Consider the following 15527-nt stretch of genomic DNA (forward strand, 5'->3'; position numbering starts at 1 on the left):
TTCCTCACAAACACAAAGCAGCTGGAATCAAGCTGAAAAAGCGAGCTAGTTCAAAGAAAGTGAATTCAGGTTTGACCTGATTCTATACACCCTCTTATCTCCCTTAAAATGTCAAGTACCTGAATACGCTGATCAGGGCATGAAAGTACTTATAAATATTATGTCCTTCAGTTCCAGAGATTAGAATTTCCATTTCAGGCGAAAAGCTTCTGGAAAGCCAAGCATCACATGCTGAGTGTAGAAAACTGGAAAGGTTACTGAGCCTTATCTGCAATTATGCAAAAACACAGAGATTGGCCAAACCCATATTCATTGGTACAAAGGAAATCGACAATATCCTTGATGCTTCTTAAAGCATTCTCCTCTCAGATGCAGATGTGTAGGATACAGCACATCCTAGAGGAGAATACAGGCTAGAACAGCACACAAGTCACACCTCATCATGTTTTGAATTATGAATACAGCTGATTAAACTTTAACCCCCCTACAGTAAAAATATAGAGACTGCAAATTAACAAGGATATTTTAGATTTGGTTTCTGTCCAGGAGCTTCTCATTTGCACATATGAAATGGAGAAACAGATTCAAACAAGTCCAGTTTAAACACATGCAAGGCTTCGAGTTTTATTTGAATCATATGAAAGCATGTTGTAGTCTCAAAAACCGTACAAATAAATATCATCAAATCTGTACTGCATTACTCTCTTCGACCTCTTTCCTCTATCAGCTCCACTGACACATAGCTGCTGAGATTTTGACAACTCCACTTCTGCGCTCATTGTGTCAACTGTTTCATTTTTTTTTTTTTTTAAAGAGGAAGACAGACATGAAATAAAAATTGGGTACACGGGTCACATGGAAAAACCTGCTCTCTTATCTTTTCATCAATGCCAGGGAATATAAATAGTTTAGTTTAAAAATAATAGCTTTCATCTTCAATTATGCCTCTGAATATTCAATATGAGAGCAATGGTGCCCCCTTGTGTAAAATATAATTAATAGTCTGATAGTGATATGCATACAAGATAGGAAGGTAATAAAATCTGAAGATCCCCTCTTTGACAGGCTCTGAGGTACATATGTTACATCTGAACATTTTTATTGCCAAGTCATACACTTCCCTCAGAAGCAAACTGATTCTCTCAGAAGTGAAGTGCATTCCTTCTGTCTGTCTTCTCTGGCTCTTCAGACAGACTGCAGCTCTATCCTCCACTGTCGGAGCTCTGGGCGCACTGCACTGCCCTGGGCTCAGTCAGGCGGTCATAAGACAGCACCGTCATAACCTGTGAAATATACAGCATGATATCGCCTTAGAGAATAGAGAGTTCCGAGAAATAAGCAGAGGCCATCAAAGGCATGCTGTGTTAAAGGCATACCATGCAGGATTAGTCGGTTGGTGTTTGTAAACACACACAGCATTCCATGTTACCCACTCCTCCTCGAAAAAAAGGGAGAGTGAGAGAGCGGTAGTGGTCAAGTGAGCAAGAGAGTGAATGAAGAAAAGGAGCGGCGCTGGTGAGAATAAAGCCATGAATCAAAGAAATATGACGTTATTTTCTATTTCCTGTTTCGCAGTTACGTTCTAAAGCAAAAAATGAAGACGGCCACATCTCCATCCAGCCCTGTGAGAAGATTTTCCGTGAATGCAAAGCTTCATCTTGTCCGGTCTGGCCTCTCTGCTCTGTGTGTGTGTAGCTCAGCCTTGCCCCGGGTTAAGCAGACACACAAACCTGCAGCTCTTTATACATCCATGACACAGAGACAGAGAGCAGAGTGGAGCAGAGCGAGACGGAGGCAGTGATGTAAACTGGTTGCTACGCTACAAGTCCTGACCTCACACCTGCATACTGTTATTGGCTGGGAGCTACACACCCAAAGGTTGATGCCCAGATACATCCCAAACACAGCAAAATAATAAGAAAATACAGGCAGAGGTTAGAGTATAACAATTCTAGTGGGTCATAAGTGATGATTGAGAGGGATTGTTTTTGTGTGAGTCTAAACATTGTTTATTAGAAAATCCTGCATAGTCTCCCTTTAAGAATTTTATAAGCAAGCCCACCTTTGAACCTCCTTTTTTTTTAATTCAGGAATAAGAAATAAAAAATCAGTTTTCAAAAGCCAGTGTTGATTGATTTCTAATAGAAAATGTACATATAGGGTAGAAGCACTGAGTTATTGCATTAATTTTGTCAGTTCCAGTGTCTTCACACTATTAAAATTAACACACTAGTTCAATATTTTAGAAAGAAAGAAATATACTTGGGGGAGAACCAGGAGGAAAGTAATACTTTTCAGATAAATCTCCTTTCAAGAGATAACATTACAGACGGCTCACATGTTGGTTCTATGTAGCAAGACACAGCAGATTTTTGGGTGAAGCTCCACATAAATATGATGCATCCAAAAACGTTGTGTACTGTGTGTGCTGACGCAGTTTGGCATTTCTGACTTGTGTGGAGTATAAGAAAATCTTTACTTTCATCCCAGTAGGATTTGATACCACTGTCATATCTGTCTGTTAAATACGAAGCCATGCATGTGAGATGGTTAGCTTAGCATAGGATAAAGACTGAAAGAAGAGAGAAACAGCTAGTCTGGCTCTGTCCAAGACAGAACAAAATCTGACCAGTAGCACCTCTAAAGCTGACAGAATAATGTATTACATCTCATTAGTTTAGTCTCTACAATAAGCAAAGTGTAAAAATATCAAATTTACGACAGGACTCCAACTTTACACTTAGGTTTTTGCATGGATTAAAAAACAAAACAAGACATGAGCTTATTAATGAGCTTTAAAGGTACTGGTAGTCTGATTTTGTTAACTTTGGACAGCAAGAAAGCAAAAGTGTGTTTCCATGTCAAACAATTCCCTTACAATTCCCTTAATTCATCATGTGAGCAATTTTCTATCTGTTTGATGCTATGAAAAAATAAAATGAGCTGTGTTCTACTTACTGTGATCATTATGAGCAGAGCTAGCATCATGCCCAGCATTATGTATAAATTGTTGGTCAATCCTCCAGCCCACAAAGGACCCAAGATGGTGGCCAACCCCCCAACTGACCGCCTGACGCCTTGGCTGAATCCTTTTGGTGACACATCACAAAGAATTAAAGCTTATTGCCTTCACCTCCAAACATTAAAATATGGTTTAGAAGTACTGCATCTATAACTGTTTCACATATTAGACTGTTGTTTTAATATACTGAACCAAGTGCCAAGATAATATGAGCCAACCTTGTGTTTTCTCTGCAGTGACTTTGGAGAAGAGAGACACCTGAGACACGGCCACGAAGGGAAGCCCCAACAGCTGTAGAAACACTCCAATGATGAAGGCCGACAGCTCCCATCCATAACCACCTGGCAGGGACCGAAAGATAATACAGAGGTATTATTGAATTACAAGCTTGCCCCCAAATTATATGGACTACAACGCTGCGCAATTACATTTACATGAACAACAACATTGAACAACATCTCTCACATATGATTAAGATTCACACGATTCATTCATTTGGTAAATCACAGCTATTAAAACAGGTTTTGATGTTTTTTCTTTACGATACATCATGATAACGTATAAAGTATATGTGACAGATCATGCTTCAGTTATGCAGCCCCTTTTTTCTTGGTTTTTAAGTTCCTTCCACAAATGATTTGGCATCACCAGAGATAGCTCTATCTGAAAATGTAGCCACTGCCAAGCTGGCAGCCACTAGATTTTTGTTCTCTACTGCTTTGCATCATGCACATGTTTGTGTGAATTTGTGCCCACTCAAAATGTTGGATGTTCCCGACTAAGCTGGAAGCCTATAATCTTATTATCAAAAAGCAATTTCACCAATGAAACATGTTTCTTAGTGGTCCAAAAGAAAATAATTTCTTGCAGGTATCTACCCTTTTAGGTTTTGTTTCTTTGTTCGGCTGTTTTAACTGTAACTGTAACAAATAGCAAACAAATGTAGGATATGCTTTAACAAATAGCATTTTTGTCTAATTAGATTATTGTAATCCTTTTATATGTACTCAGGCACTTCCCGGCTCCAGCACCTGTCACTTGTAATCAGAGCGATAAACGTGACGAGCTGCAACAGACGCAGGCCAACATGAACATACAGGATCCAGTTTGCCTGTATGATCTCCCGCTGGCCTCCGAGAGCTGAGTGATATCATTTACAGACCACAGTCAATTCAGCCAATGTGTAACCCAATATGTGCTCCGCCGTGCTCTACACACCAACACCAGCCTCGCTGAAAGGATTTGGCATGGAAAATGATGCGGTTTTGAGCCTGTGTGTACCTTTGCATGAGTGTATGTGTGTTTGTATGTGTCCCGGGCGGGGTAGCACCTCGGGGTTTGCAGAGGAAGATGAGGCACCAGATACAGGCGGTGCAGCAGATGACCAGGCCCACTGCCAGCACTGCGCGGTCCGCCACCCTCCTGCTCAGCCAGCGCACAAAGAAGAAGCCCAGGATGACCTCCACCCCACACAGGCTGTACATCAGGCTGTTGCCCAGTTCACTAAAGCTGAAGTATCGCTGCGTCAGAGGAGTCACCATGGTCTGAGGGTTTTTAGAAAGATGTTAGCAAGGTCAGTCAGTTAGATAAAGTGATTCAGTCAGTAGTAAAGGAGCACCTTTTAAGTCCTTCAAATGCTTCACTCAGGCCAGATCAAAAGAATAGTTCTGTTTTGATATTAAAATGACTCCAGGTCAGCACTGTGTGACTATATCCAGTCACCACAGTTTAATGAGAGGCAATAAGGCGTCTTCATTCGTCATGTTCAGGACATAGAGCAATAATGTGCTCTTGTTACATCAGTTTTACTCTGATAATTAAGCGATATTTGATCATATTCTAACAGGGCAGGTCTTTCCAGGTAAGGCCCAGATTGATGCAGTGTGGAAGAAACCCAGGGAAAAACAGTTTGACAGTGTGTGAAATGTTTGGAAACTCTGGCTGATGGATCTCAACGGTGGCTGCTCTCACCTCCAGCGCTGTCTGATTGAAGAGAGTGATGAACTGAGCCGTGAGGAGTACAACCACCTCCTCTCTCAGGAACTCTACAGAGTGAAAGACAGAGAGATATACTGGATAAACCAGAGAAACCATAGGGAAAAATCACAAAATAAGCTCATGTGGCACCAATAAATTGAAAGTTTCAACTGGAAAGTTATGCTGAGATAAAGAAGTTTAAAGAGAAAAGAAAACTTGGACTATCAAGATTGAAAGAGGGAAGTGTGACAAATCCTGGCTGGTTGGTCATGTTGATCCTCTGGTTCAATAAGCTGTCTATTTCTTTTGGAGGAGATAAGTGAGAGTTCTGCTTTTTTCTTATGTTCAAAACATGATAACAGAAGAAAAAAAAGTATTTTAATAAATTCCAAATTTTGATACCAGCTTTTTTCTGGAACAGAATATCCGTCATGGACTTGGAGAGGAGGAAAAATGAGCTGGGCTTGCTGCTAAATTTGGAAGTGTATGCCAGATGGCTGGAGGAATGGCTTGATATTACAGTGTGTGATCTACTATGGTTCAGTTATCAGTGTTTGATCTACTGTGGTTCAGTTATTAGTGTAGTGCACTATTATTAATGAAATTTAATTTTAGTAAGTTACTGCATGCGCATGTGTGCATATGTACAGTAGACTATGTACATTTATCATGGGTTTAAAGGGGACCTCAAATAATTTATTATTGTACCAAAATAAATTGGGGGCCTTGCAAGAGAGCAATTAAAAAAACATAGAAACAAAGAAATAATAAAGCAGAGGCTGAGATATCCTGACTTTTAACCTCTACAAATTTGTCAGGATATAAAGCCTGGATCCTACATTTCCCATAATGCAACTCGAAGAGTATTATCTACAAATCCTTTCCTGCAACAGCCACAACTCAATGCCCCTAATTTGTAAGTTTGTCTCTGTTAAAAATGTGGAACTCCAACACCAATTACATTAGACTTGATAAAGCTCCTCCAGCACTGAGCAGCAAACCTCATGAGAAAATTGTGCTTTAAAAAGCATTCAATAAACAAACATTTTGGAAAATACTCTTAATTGCTTTTATGCCGAGGATTAGATGAGAATTTTGATACCATGCTTATATGAGTCGGTTAAATATGAAGCTACAGTCAAGAACTAACCTTAGCACACAGACTGGAAAGAGGGAGAGATAGCTAGCCTGGCTCTGTCAGCAGTTAAAAGGTCTGCATACCAGCACCTCTAAAACTCACTAATTAACATGTTATATCTTGCTTGTTTAATCTGAAAACAGAAATGTAAGACCTCACCTTGTTTTTACACATCAATTTTTCTTACAGATTAAACAAACAATAAAACATGCTAATTTGTGATTTTTAGAGGCATTGAAAATGATATTGTGTTAAGCTTAGCTAATCAGTTGCTAAGCTAATCGGTTGCTGGCAATAGCTACATTTTTGCTATACAAACATGAGAATGTCGATCTTATCTAACTCTCAACAAGAAAGTGGATCAGCGTATTTCCTAACTACACTTTTAAACCATTATTAATTGCTTTTATACTTATTAATGCTAAATGAAAATGACTGATCACTGATCCAAATCAGACTCAGTGTTTTGGCAACAGTACGTCTTTAGAAAAGACAGACATATTTGTATAATTGTCCTTATTCAAAAATGCTTTTACTGCTTGAGTTTCAAAGGTTTCTCACTGATGCACAAAAAGTCGGGGAAGATCAATAATTCAAGAAAGCGAATACCAGGCACACTGCTCACAGCCAACAGACACTGCTACAGTATGTGCAAGAGACGCAGACTTCCTCCAGTTTTGCTCCGCAGTTTCTGGTGTTGTAGATTTTCTTCAAAACAAAAAGGAATCAATAAGACGAATGTTGGCCACATTACCAATTCTGTATCCATTTCATCCACAAGTCAACCACAGCAGGCCAGTCAATAAAAAAGGAAGTCTGCTATCCATCCCTTTGCCACATCCTCAAAGAGTGAAAGAATCGATACAAAGGTTTGACACATGCGAGAGCACACACACACACACACACACACACACACACACACACACACACACACACATAGCTTGGAAACTAACAAAGTACAGAAAAAGGTAATCAATAGCGGCAGACAATCACTGCTTGCATCCTATGTATATTTACTATGACACTAATCCAATAAGACATCTGACATCACATATACACATACAAACAATCTGACATAAACCAGACACATACACACAGGTCCAATCAATACAGAGGGAATCTGATCTGACATGGTGCACACAATTCCACAGAGAGACCTGGAGAATGGAAAGTGCGTATGTGTGTGTGTAAGCGTGAGTGTGCATGCAAGAAAATCAATAGAGCAGATACGAAACATGTGCATTGGCAGTGACACTTCTTCCTACCTGAATCCCAAAAATAGGGCAGAGAAAAGCTGACAGTCATTGCATAGGACAGGCAGTCAAACCTCCTTGCTCACCTCTGCTGGCGCTGAAGTTTTTGAAGGGGTTTGAGACCGTTGAGGCGCCGTGGAAAGGCTGCATTTCAGATGAGGTGGAGGTCTCCACTAGGTCGGAGTTGACAGCTCTGTAGGTGTGCACAGGCTCTTCGTCGGACCCCATCAGCGGCATCTCCTCCTCAACCTCCTCCTGTTTCATCTCCACTATCACCGCTCCCTCCTCTTTGGAGCTGATGGATGGTATATCCCAGTACATAGCCAGGACAGCAAACTGGAGAAGCACCCACAGCAAGCACATGAAGATCTGAAAAATAGACAAGAGTGCCCTCAAATATTTTATAAGTTAACAGCAAAAAAAAAAAGTTCTTTGTACAACATCAAAATACCGAAAAACTATCCTGGGAGAGCTGTGAGAGAGCCTCTGAGTGCTCAAAAAATAAAATAACCTGCCTCAGTGAAATCAAGAGAGACGTGCAGTGTCAAATTATGTGGAAAATGGAAGTAGGCGTACAGAAGCTTTGTTATATCTCATTTAAGCTACATCCGTGCTACAGGTGTTTTATTCAGAGAGACTCATGAGATGGAAATGGATCGATATGAGCTGTTACAGGCCTGAGTATCGCTGCAGGTGTTTTGTATTCCTCTTATTCAGAAGAGAATAACGAAAAATACATGAGTTCAGAAAGCAGAGTGACTATTTCTGAAGATTGTTTCTGTATTCATGAGGCTTTCAGAGGACCTTAGATTACTGATTATCTGGATGCTGTTACCCCAGGAGATGTATACTTGTTCACAACAAAGGGCCCCAGTTTGAAATCACACAGCCGCAGGAACAGGTTGAACGCCGGCCCTGGAGAGACAGGAGGAAGCACTTTGAAGAGGAGATGGAATAGAAACAGAGGATGTGGTTACAGTAGCCTCCACCTTAGTGATTTTATTGAATGTCTCTTTCTCACAGTTGAAACTGAACATCAAAGATGACATCGCAAAAGGATGTGAGAGAGAGGTGAAATGACACCAGTCTCACTGTTAGGTTGAAGGGGGTTTGACTGACCGACAAGGAGACCAGCTTGTCGACAGGCCATGATGGCTGCAAAGATACCGGCTCGCTCTTCTGGCTGGGTGCACCGAGTCAGGAAACCAAAGATGGAGGAGCCCGCTCCTGCACCGACACCTGAGAGGAAAACAGCATCTTTCTGTTACACCTTCACACTGCCACACATGCTAATACAGTTCATGCTTTGGGTGTTATTTTACTGGATGCATATGTGTGTGTGTAGTACCTGCTACAAGCCGACTGCACAACAACAGCCACTTTGAATATCCAAGAAAATACATGAAGTTACCTAAGGAAAAATATAAATGAAAACATAAAAATGTTTGGGGGGGAAAAATGCTTTTCAGGTGTGAAACAAATGCTTGACTTAAAGGTTATGTCCAAAAATAGTTTTTTAAGCAAAGCTTCAGACTGAAATATTTCAACAACTATTGGATGGATAGTTGTGAAATGTTCATCCAAAGCCACCATCAGGTCAAATGTTGAATTAGTCCAATACTTCAGGTTAAGTTTTTAATTAGTGCTAATTATCAAATGTCAGTATGCTAAATTGCTAAACTTAAATAGAGACCATGGTAAACACTACAGCTGCTACACATCAGCATGTTAGTATCGCCATTGTGAGCGTGTTAGCATGCTGATATTAGCATTTAACAAAGCACCAATGTGCCTACATATATGCCATGAATGTATTATAGTAACTTGGTATCAGACTCAAAGACGGTGTGTTGTCAATGTAATTCTAGCTTCCCAGCTTCCCTGTGCGTTGTGTGGCCCACTGAATATGCGCAGTAGTGTTTCTTGCACCAGACATGCCCACGAATTTGTTCTCAGCCCACAGACTTTACATTAGGATGATGACAAATTAGGGGGAACGTAAAAAGTATACAGTGTGCAATTCATGGTCACTGGCTGAAAGGTAACTACCATCATGCATTGCACAGACAGGTGAACAAGATGAAAGGAATGACCAATAATTGACTTTATTTTGCCATCTTGAGCCTTTTATAGTCCTATACACTGAATTACCATTGTGGTGTGGAGTGAGTAGTGAACGAGTGAACAGTGTCTGACAAAGCCCAATTACCAGCTACAGAATCTCACACAACAGATAAACACACAGCCATGCCAGCTACTTCTAAAATCTGACTCTTTGTCATGTGATTTGTCTTGTGGTTGGGTTACTCACCGGCAATCTCAAAAATATTGGAGAACAAGATGATGGACTTTGTAGTTTTGCTCCGGTCTGACCAGAACCCAAACAGCGGGCCCGTGAGCAGCCCGCTCATACTGAACGCAGACAAACCCAGACCCAGGAAGTATGGAGGGGCCTCCAAAATCTGGAGATACCGCCATATTGTAGGCAGAATGACAGCTGAGACCACCAGATAGGGTTAGAGGAGGGTATATATGGAGAAAAGAAATACAGGAGGGAGAGAGGGGAGTGAACGATATGCCTCATTTACTCACAGCAAAATATATTTCAATTAAATGTGATGCCACATTCTCTGTGATGTGAGTACACAGCCAAAAGTGCCAGGCAGATTCCTATTTCAGTCTGCTCTAATGAGACCATTATCATTATCTGATATCTATAAAGTCTATAAAGCTGTCATAATGAACTTACCGTACTCTATGCCGCTCAGCATAAATATCAGTCCAATGGTTAGAAAAGTTAGATTCTTCTTTTGGTGATTATCCATTTTGCTCAGTGACTTGCTGCCTTTTATACACCGACCTCTGTCTGCGCATGTTGTTCAGAAATGTTGTTCAGTGGCATAATCAGATAACAAGAGACACTGTGCGTCCAATTACAACTGTTAGCCCAGATAATCAGAGGAATTTGTCGCACCATTGTACAAGGTCATCTCAGAACTTCTAAAGAGGTGGAAAACAGAGATCATGTGAGTTTGCTCCCATAGAAGAGGCTCAGCGGGGGTGAGACCTCAAACGACGGACAGAATAATTCAAATCAGCGCCGGAAAGAAAACAATGCAGTCTAAAAATGATTACAGTCCTCCGTTTCTGTTAGGCAATTATGTTATGTTCCATTAGAGTCACGATCGCAGTGCAGCACCACACTGTGAGTATCACGGTCAAGGCAATGTCTCAGATTACCAGGTTGAAGTAAAGTACACTGAACTTTATACATATTTAATATTGTTTTCTTCAGTTTCATCAAAGGCACTTGATCCTCCCAAAACCCAGAGAAGACACTAGGGTGAAATGTGCCAGGCCTCTCTGCCCTCTTGTAGGTTACAGATGTGAATAATTTTGTTGTTTTACCCAAAAGAGACTCCATTTGTCCCCTATACAATAAATTGAATACAGAAAAAAATATACAGGTAATGAAATATATTGGATAAACAACAAGTATGTTTCTGAAAATATGGATGCGTGGTAAAGGAAAATATTCAAAATAACCCTTGTATTGTATTCAGTACTGAATAAATTGGTGTGACAGTGCTACCTGTGTTATTGAATGGTTGGCTCCATTTTCAACCTGCTGTAGTGTTCCTAGCCGTGGGCATGTTATATTAAACAGGAATGTCACCAATGCCCCCATATGTTTTTCCTGCTACTCATGAATAATACAAGAAGTTTTGATTGTTTGAATAACACATATAAACTCGCTCAGCATCTCCCACTTATATCACACAGCGACTGAGAGGTCTCAGGCTCAACAGACAGACGATAGCATAATGGGACGACACAGGACTCACGTGTTTGGGTCAGTATGTCTTCTAGATGTGTGTGCATGTGTGTGTGTAAAGATAATTTATTTGGCACACAATTGCTATTTGATGCCTCTCTTTCTGAAATTCATCTTTAAAACTGACTTCACAAAGAATATTTTCTGACTCTGAATAGTGTCAACACGCTGCTTTATTTTGTGTAAAAAGTTAATAATCAAGAGGGGATTCATGCAACTCTTATTTTCCGTGTGGTAGAACCTCAGGGGCCCACTGAAAGGCTATTAGCATCCTACCTGGCTTACCTGTGGTGGTTTCTATAGAAACAAACATGAGGGTGGAAGGTGTTTTTGCACTCACCTTTGAGCCTTGGTAAACAACAGGGTGTTCCCCTGTGAATAAACTGCAATCTAGTCCATTCAGTCAGTCACTGCGCTCGCTGCACTGGAGCCTGCCGGAGACATCTGATGATCAGGGGGTCATTTGACTTTAAGATACAGAGAGCGAGGAGCTCGTTAGGTGGTGGCCCGGGTGGTGGCTGAGGTAGGAGTGGGCATGTTCTTGAACACAGCATCTCCCAGGAGGTCGTTCACCGTCCCCATTAACATCAACCTGCAGGGTGCTCGCAGGCGGCAGACACGGTAAGAGGGGGTTCGACTGGGCCAGACAGCAAAGATTTGAGACTACTGGTGGGAGTTCACTGTGAATGAAAAAACACTGTTTCACAAAACTTCACATTCAGATTTCTAACTGAGTGTGGGCTTATATGAGCATCCATTATAATTCATACTGCATGTTAGGGTTGTGAAAAAACAGAAAAGGTTTGAATTGATTAATATCACGTTAAAAAGGCATTGACTTTACACCTTAAGGTCAGTTTACTTGTCACAAGGAGACTGTAAACAGTTGTACAGTGGCTTCTTGTAGCTGTGGGAGAAAATAACCTTGCATTGCACTTGAAGTCTTAAATCTTTATCAGAAAGCCTGTGTTATAAACTGGGGATGTGGAATTTGAAAGATGTGTCTATTTACCAGGCTTAGAGGGTCTAATGATGGGTGTTGTGTTTTTAGAGACGTAAAGTCAGATATCTTAGCTTTTGCTGCTTTGATTTGGATCCTTTTTAAATATCTGTATTTCACAAGTCAGGTAGTAGTATAACACTAAATTGGTGAAGTGCCCCTTTAAGTATGTCTTGTGTTTCCACTGCTAAGAAACATGGTAAAAGCACTAGTTTTTACTGGATAAATGTTTTATGAGCTCTCTGTTGTGCAAAGCTAAATATAAGGAGGAAACCTTGAAGAAGATGTTGAAAATATTTTATGGAGACACTGAGATGCCAAAGTTTGAATTTGAAAATGACCTTGGTGTTCGGCATATCTGTTTTTTCCACCAAATTAGATTTTTTTTTTTGTGTGTGTGTGTGTGTGTGTGTGTGTGCGTGCGTTTGTGTGTGTGTGTTGACACAGGGATTTCGCCCACACAGCGCCCACGCAGGAGCATGAGTGGAGAAGAGGTGTGGATGGACGCGGGGGTCAGCGAGCTCGCACCCTGCCAGTGTCAAGTGTCGGGGAGGACAGAGCCATCCTGCTGGGCTTCACCATGATGGCCTTCTCTGTGCTCATGTTGTTTGTGGTCGGCACCGCTATAGTCAAACCTTATGTTAACAGGTACACTCTGCAGTCTCTGTGTTCCTGCTAGAGTGGAGGATACTGCTTATTATGCAGTAGTATGACTGATTATAACAGAGATGTTATTACACATTGGTTCACTCATGCAAATGAATTCATAATACAAATTTCAAAAGGGTAACAGTTGTAGAGTTAGATTTTTGATTGATAGAGAAATCATTACTGAAATGGCTGCACAACATACTGAAGCAAATCTTTACATTTGTGAAGCTGGAACCAGCGAGTATTACATTTTGTTTTTGGTTTCTTTTTTTGTTTGTTTGTTTTTGTCAGATTTATTAATTTATTCTTTTTTTCTGTGTTCTCTGTTCTCAAAGCTGTGACAGTTGGTCTTCTGTCTGAACAATGATTCAGAATTTAGTAATTTAAGAGAAACTCCTTCCACATCAAGAAGCCATAAGTGAAACAGAGAAACAAGTGAATATGTCTAGACACAATTAAAAACAAAAAAAAGTAAAGTCAGAATTTTGAGTTACTTAGTCAAAATTATGACAGTAGTTAATTTTATTATGCATATGTTATCTTTTTTTTCAGAGATGGGCTTCCATAAGATAACTCCAAAAGCTTCCATAAGCCATATTGTCATTGATATTTAAAGCTGAATACACAGCGAGCAAGTCGTCACTCAGAGTTTTATTGCAATATTCATTTCATATTCGAAAATGTGGATCTCCCAGTTTGCTAGCCTGAAGAGTTACTGTATGAAGTTCACTGTCAGTATTTGTACATCCCACATTCGTCACCCTAATAGGTTTCTTTTAATTAATTCGCCATCTCTGTTGGGAGTTCATTTTGGTCTTCTGAGAACTAAAAGTTAAAAGCTGAATCCTTATCTGCCTTTCCTCTGCCTCTGTCTAATGAGCAGTAAAGTTGCAGTGACCAAGTCTCACAGCTCACCTTTGATGGTACCTGTTGGAAGCATTGTCACACAGCAGAGACACAAAGTCTTACAATGTGCTCTTGGCTGGAAAGGCAAATTAAGACAATAACATAACGGTATAAGTTTCCATTTCACCTTCCATCGTCAGAGATCCATTAAGAAACAACAGGTGTCTTTCTGGTTTTAGTTTGTTTGCGTGTGTTGGGGATATGTAGGTTGGATACCTTGAACTTTTCCTGGCTCTTGTCTTCCAGTAACTGGGAGGAGGAAACCAGCTGTGTGCTGCTGTATACTGTTGTCCTGAAGGAGTGGGTGGACTGCAGAGGCGTGAGCACTGTGCCGTGCCTCAGGGTGACAGTTAACCTCACAGCCTCCAACCAGAGCGCTTTTCTACACTTTGACGAGGAGTCGGTCCTTCTTGCTCCTGAGGTGGGGATTTATGGAAGTAAATTCCAGGTCTTACCTTATAGCATTATGGGTCTCAGGTTAGGCTCTACTTCACACCAGGTTTGGATTGTCGACTGTCAGGGAACGCCTGCAGGATAGTAACCCTCGAGTGGATAAAAGCTTTATGTCTATTTATAACCGACACATAGGACCACTAGGTGCAGTAGCTCTAAATTCTGCTCCACAAGATTCAAGATATCATAGTTTTCATATTATATCCATAGCCATAGCAGTGACTTACACCTGTGAAAGTGATGACGGTAAAAAAAAACTTCACTGAACAAGCTAAAAAAAAAGTAGTAGTAGTACCTGCTCCATTCAGATGAATTGTATGAAACAAATTTCAGTATCAGTGCACCACAAAGGCAAAAAGGGGCTGTTCAGTCTTTAACAGACAAAAAACTGTATCAAAAATGAACGCTAGAGCCCGTCTTGCTGATTGCAATCAGTGCTTTCAACTTTGACAAGCAGGTCACTTGATAAAAATTACACTTGAATTATATCCTTCTTTCCACAGTGTTTCTACATACCCAAATGTCGGATGGACTGGACGGAACTTCAAGATGAAGTCCAGAAAGTAAAAAACACGTTGGACACTTACCTCGGGAACACCTCATCTTGCTTAACTGACCTCACAAGGCACCCGAGGGACGTCATCCTGAGCAGGAAGTACACTTTGAGGAAGACCTTATTTGCATTGATGTGGCCCGGTCTGATGCTGGGTGGCGGAGCTCTGCTGGTGGGCCTCGTGAAGCTGACACAGTACTTAGCTCAGCTGTCCTCTGAGATGTGCAGTGAGATTGCAGAGGGCAAGCTGATTTCAAGATACACTCAGGGCAACCTGTATAAACTCATGCGGCGATCCAGTGTGCAGTCTCCCACATGTAATAACTAGTGCTACTGTTGCCAGGGACTATAGCAACAAGCCAAAAATACAGAGTTTATAGATAATGTAACATACTGATGTTTACATATGTGTAAAAGCATTATATTTTGCTCATCAAAATGCAATTTTGCTGTTATTCTTACAATTAAGGAATAGTGCCACACAGAACCCTGCAAATGCCCACAGATTGTTTTCACTTCAAATGATTACTATATCCTTTGACTGCTTTTAAGATGGAAACCTTTTTTGCTGACCTCCAGTTGTAAGTTGAACTTCTCACCTCACTGCAGTGATGTAGAAATGTACTACAGGGTGTTTCAGTATGCTGTGACATCACTGTTCGGTGTGGTTATAGGTGCAAGAGAGGACACCTGTGAACCAGGAAGAACAGTGAATTGTCGCTTTTTAGCCTAGGGTTAC

At 40.8% G+C, this 15527-nt stretch overlaps 2 protein-coding genes across 2 annotated transcripts; one reads left to right on the forward strand and one right to left on the reverse strand.

Moving 5' to 3' along the window:
• Positions 1 to 1202: 1202 nt before the first annotated feature.
• On the reverse strand, positions 1203 to 10215 carry mfsd8l2 (major facilitator superfamily domain containing 8-like 2). Its single transcript, XM_062429511.1, has 11 exons — positions 10140 to 10215; positions 9702 to 9887; positions 8739 to 8801; positions 8510 to 8629; positions 8226 to 8305; positions 7477 to 7759; positions 4994 to 5067; positions 4353 to 4566; positions 3241 to 3363; positions 2959 to 3089; positions 1203 to 1283 (listed from the first exon to the last, which is right to left on the reverse strand). Exons 1-11 carry the CDS (start codon positions 10213 to 10215, stop codon positions 1203 to 1205), a joined length of 1431 nt encoding a protein of 476 aa, XP_062285495.1.
• A 1545-nt stretch (positions 10216 to 11760) lies between these two features.
• kcnmb3 (potassium calcium-activated channel subfamily M regulatory beta subunit 3) lies at positions 11761 to 15116 on the forward strand. Its single transcript, XM_062429179.1, has 4 exons — positions 11761 to 11846; positions 12673 to 12873; positions 14029 to 14203; positions 14739 to 15116. Exons 1-4 carry the CDS (start codon positions 11761 to 11763, stop codon positions 15114 to 15116), a joined length of 840 nt encoding a protein of 279 aa, XP_062285163.1.
• Positions 15117 to 15527: the final 411 nt, after the last annotated feature.

The sequence above is a fragment of the Scomber scombrus genome, chromosome 11 (genome assembly GCF_963691925.1).
Source record: "Scomber scombrus chromosome 11, fScoSco1.1, whole genome shotgun sequence".
Classification (NCBI taxonomy): domain Eukaryota; kingdom Metazoa; phylum Chordata; class Actinopteri; order Scombriformes; family Scombridae; genus Scomber; species Scomber scombrus.

What these genes read in the sequence shown, in the direction of transcription:
- kcnmb3 (XM_062429179.1), top strand. Translation starts at nt 11,761, where the DNA reads ATGTTCTTGAACACAGCATCTCCCAGGAGGTCGTTCACCGTCCCCATT. An exon ending in GCTCGCAGGCGGCAGACACG is followed by an intron (nt 11,847 to 12,672) that starts GTAAGAGGGGGT and finishes GTGTTGACACAG; the next exon opens with GGATTTCGCCCACACAGCGC. An exon ending in GTCAAACCTTATGTTAACAG is followed by an intron (nt 12,874 to 14,028) that starts GTACACTCTGCA and finishes CTTGTCTTCCAG; the next exon opens with TAACTGGGAGGAGGAAACCA.
- mfsd8l2 (XM_062429511.1), bottom strand. Translation starts at nt 10,215, where the DNA reads ATGGATAATCACCAAAAGAAGAATCTAACTTTTCTAACCATTGGACTG. An exon ending in GCTGAGCGGCATAGAGTACG is followed by an intron (nt 9,888 to 10,139) that starts GTAAGTTCATTA and finishes TGGTGGTCTCAG; the next exon opens with CTGTCATTCTGCCTACAATA. An exon ending in ACAAGCTGGTCTCCTTGTCG is followed by an intron (nt 8,306 to 8,509) that starts GTCAGTCAAACC and finishes CTGTCTCTCCAG; the next exon opens with GGCCGGCGTTCAACCTGTTC.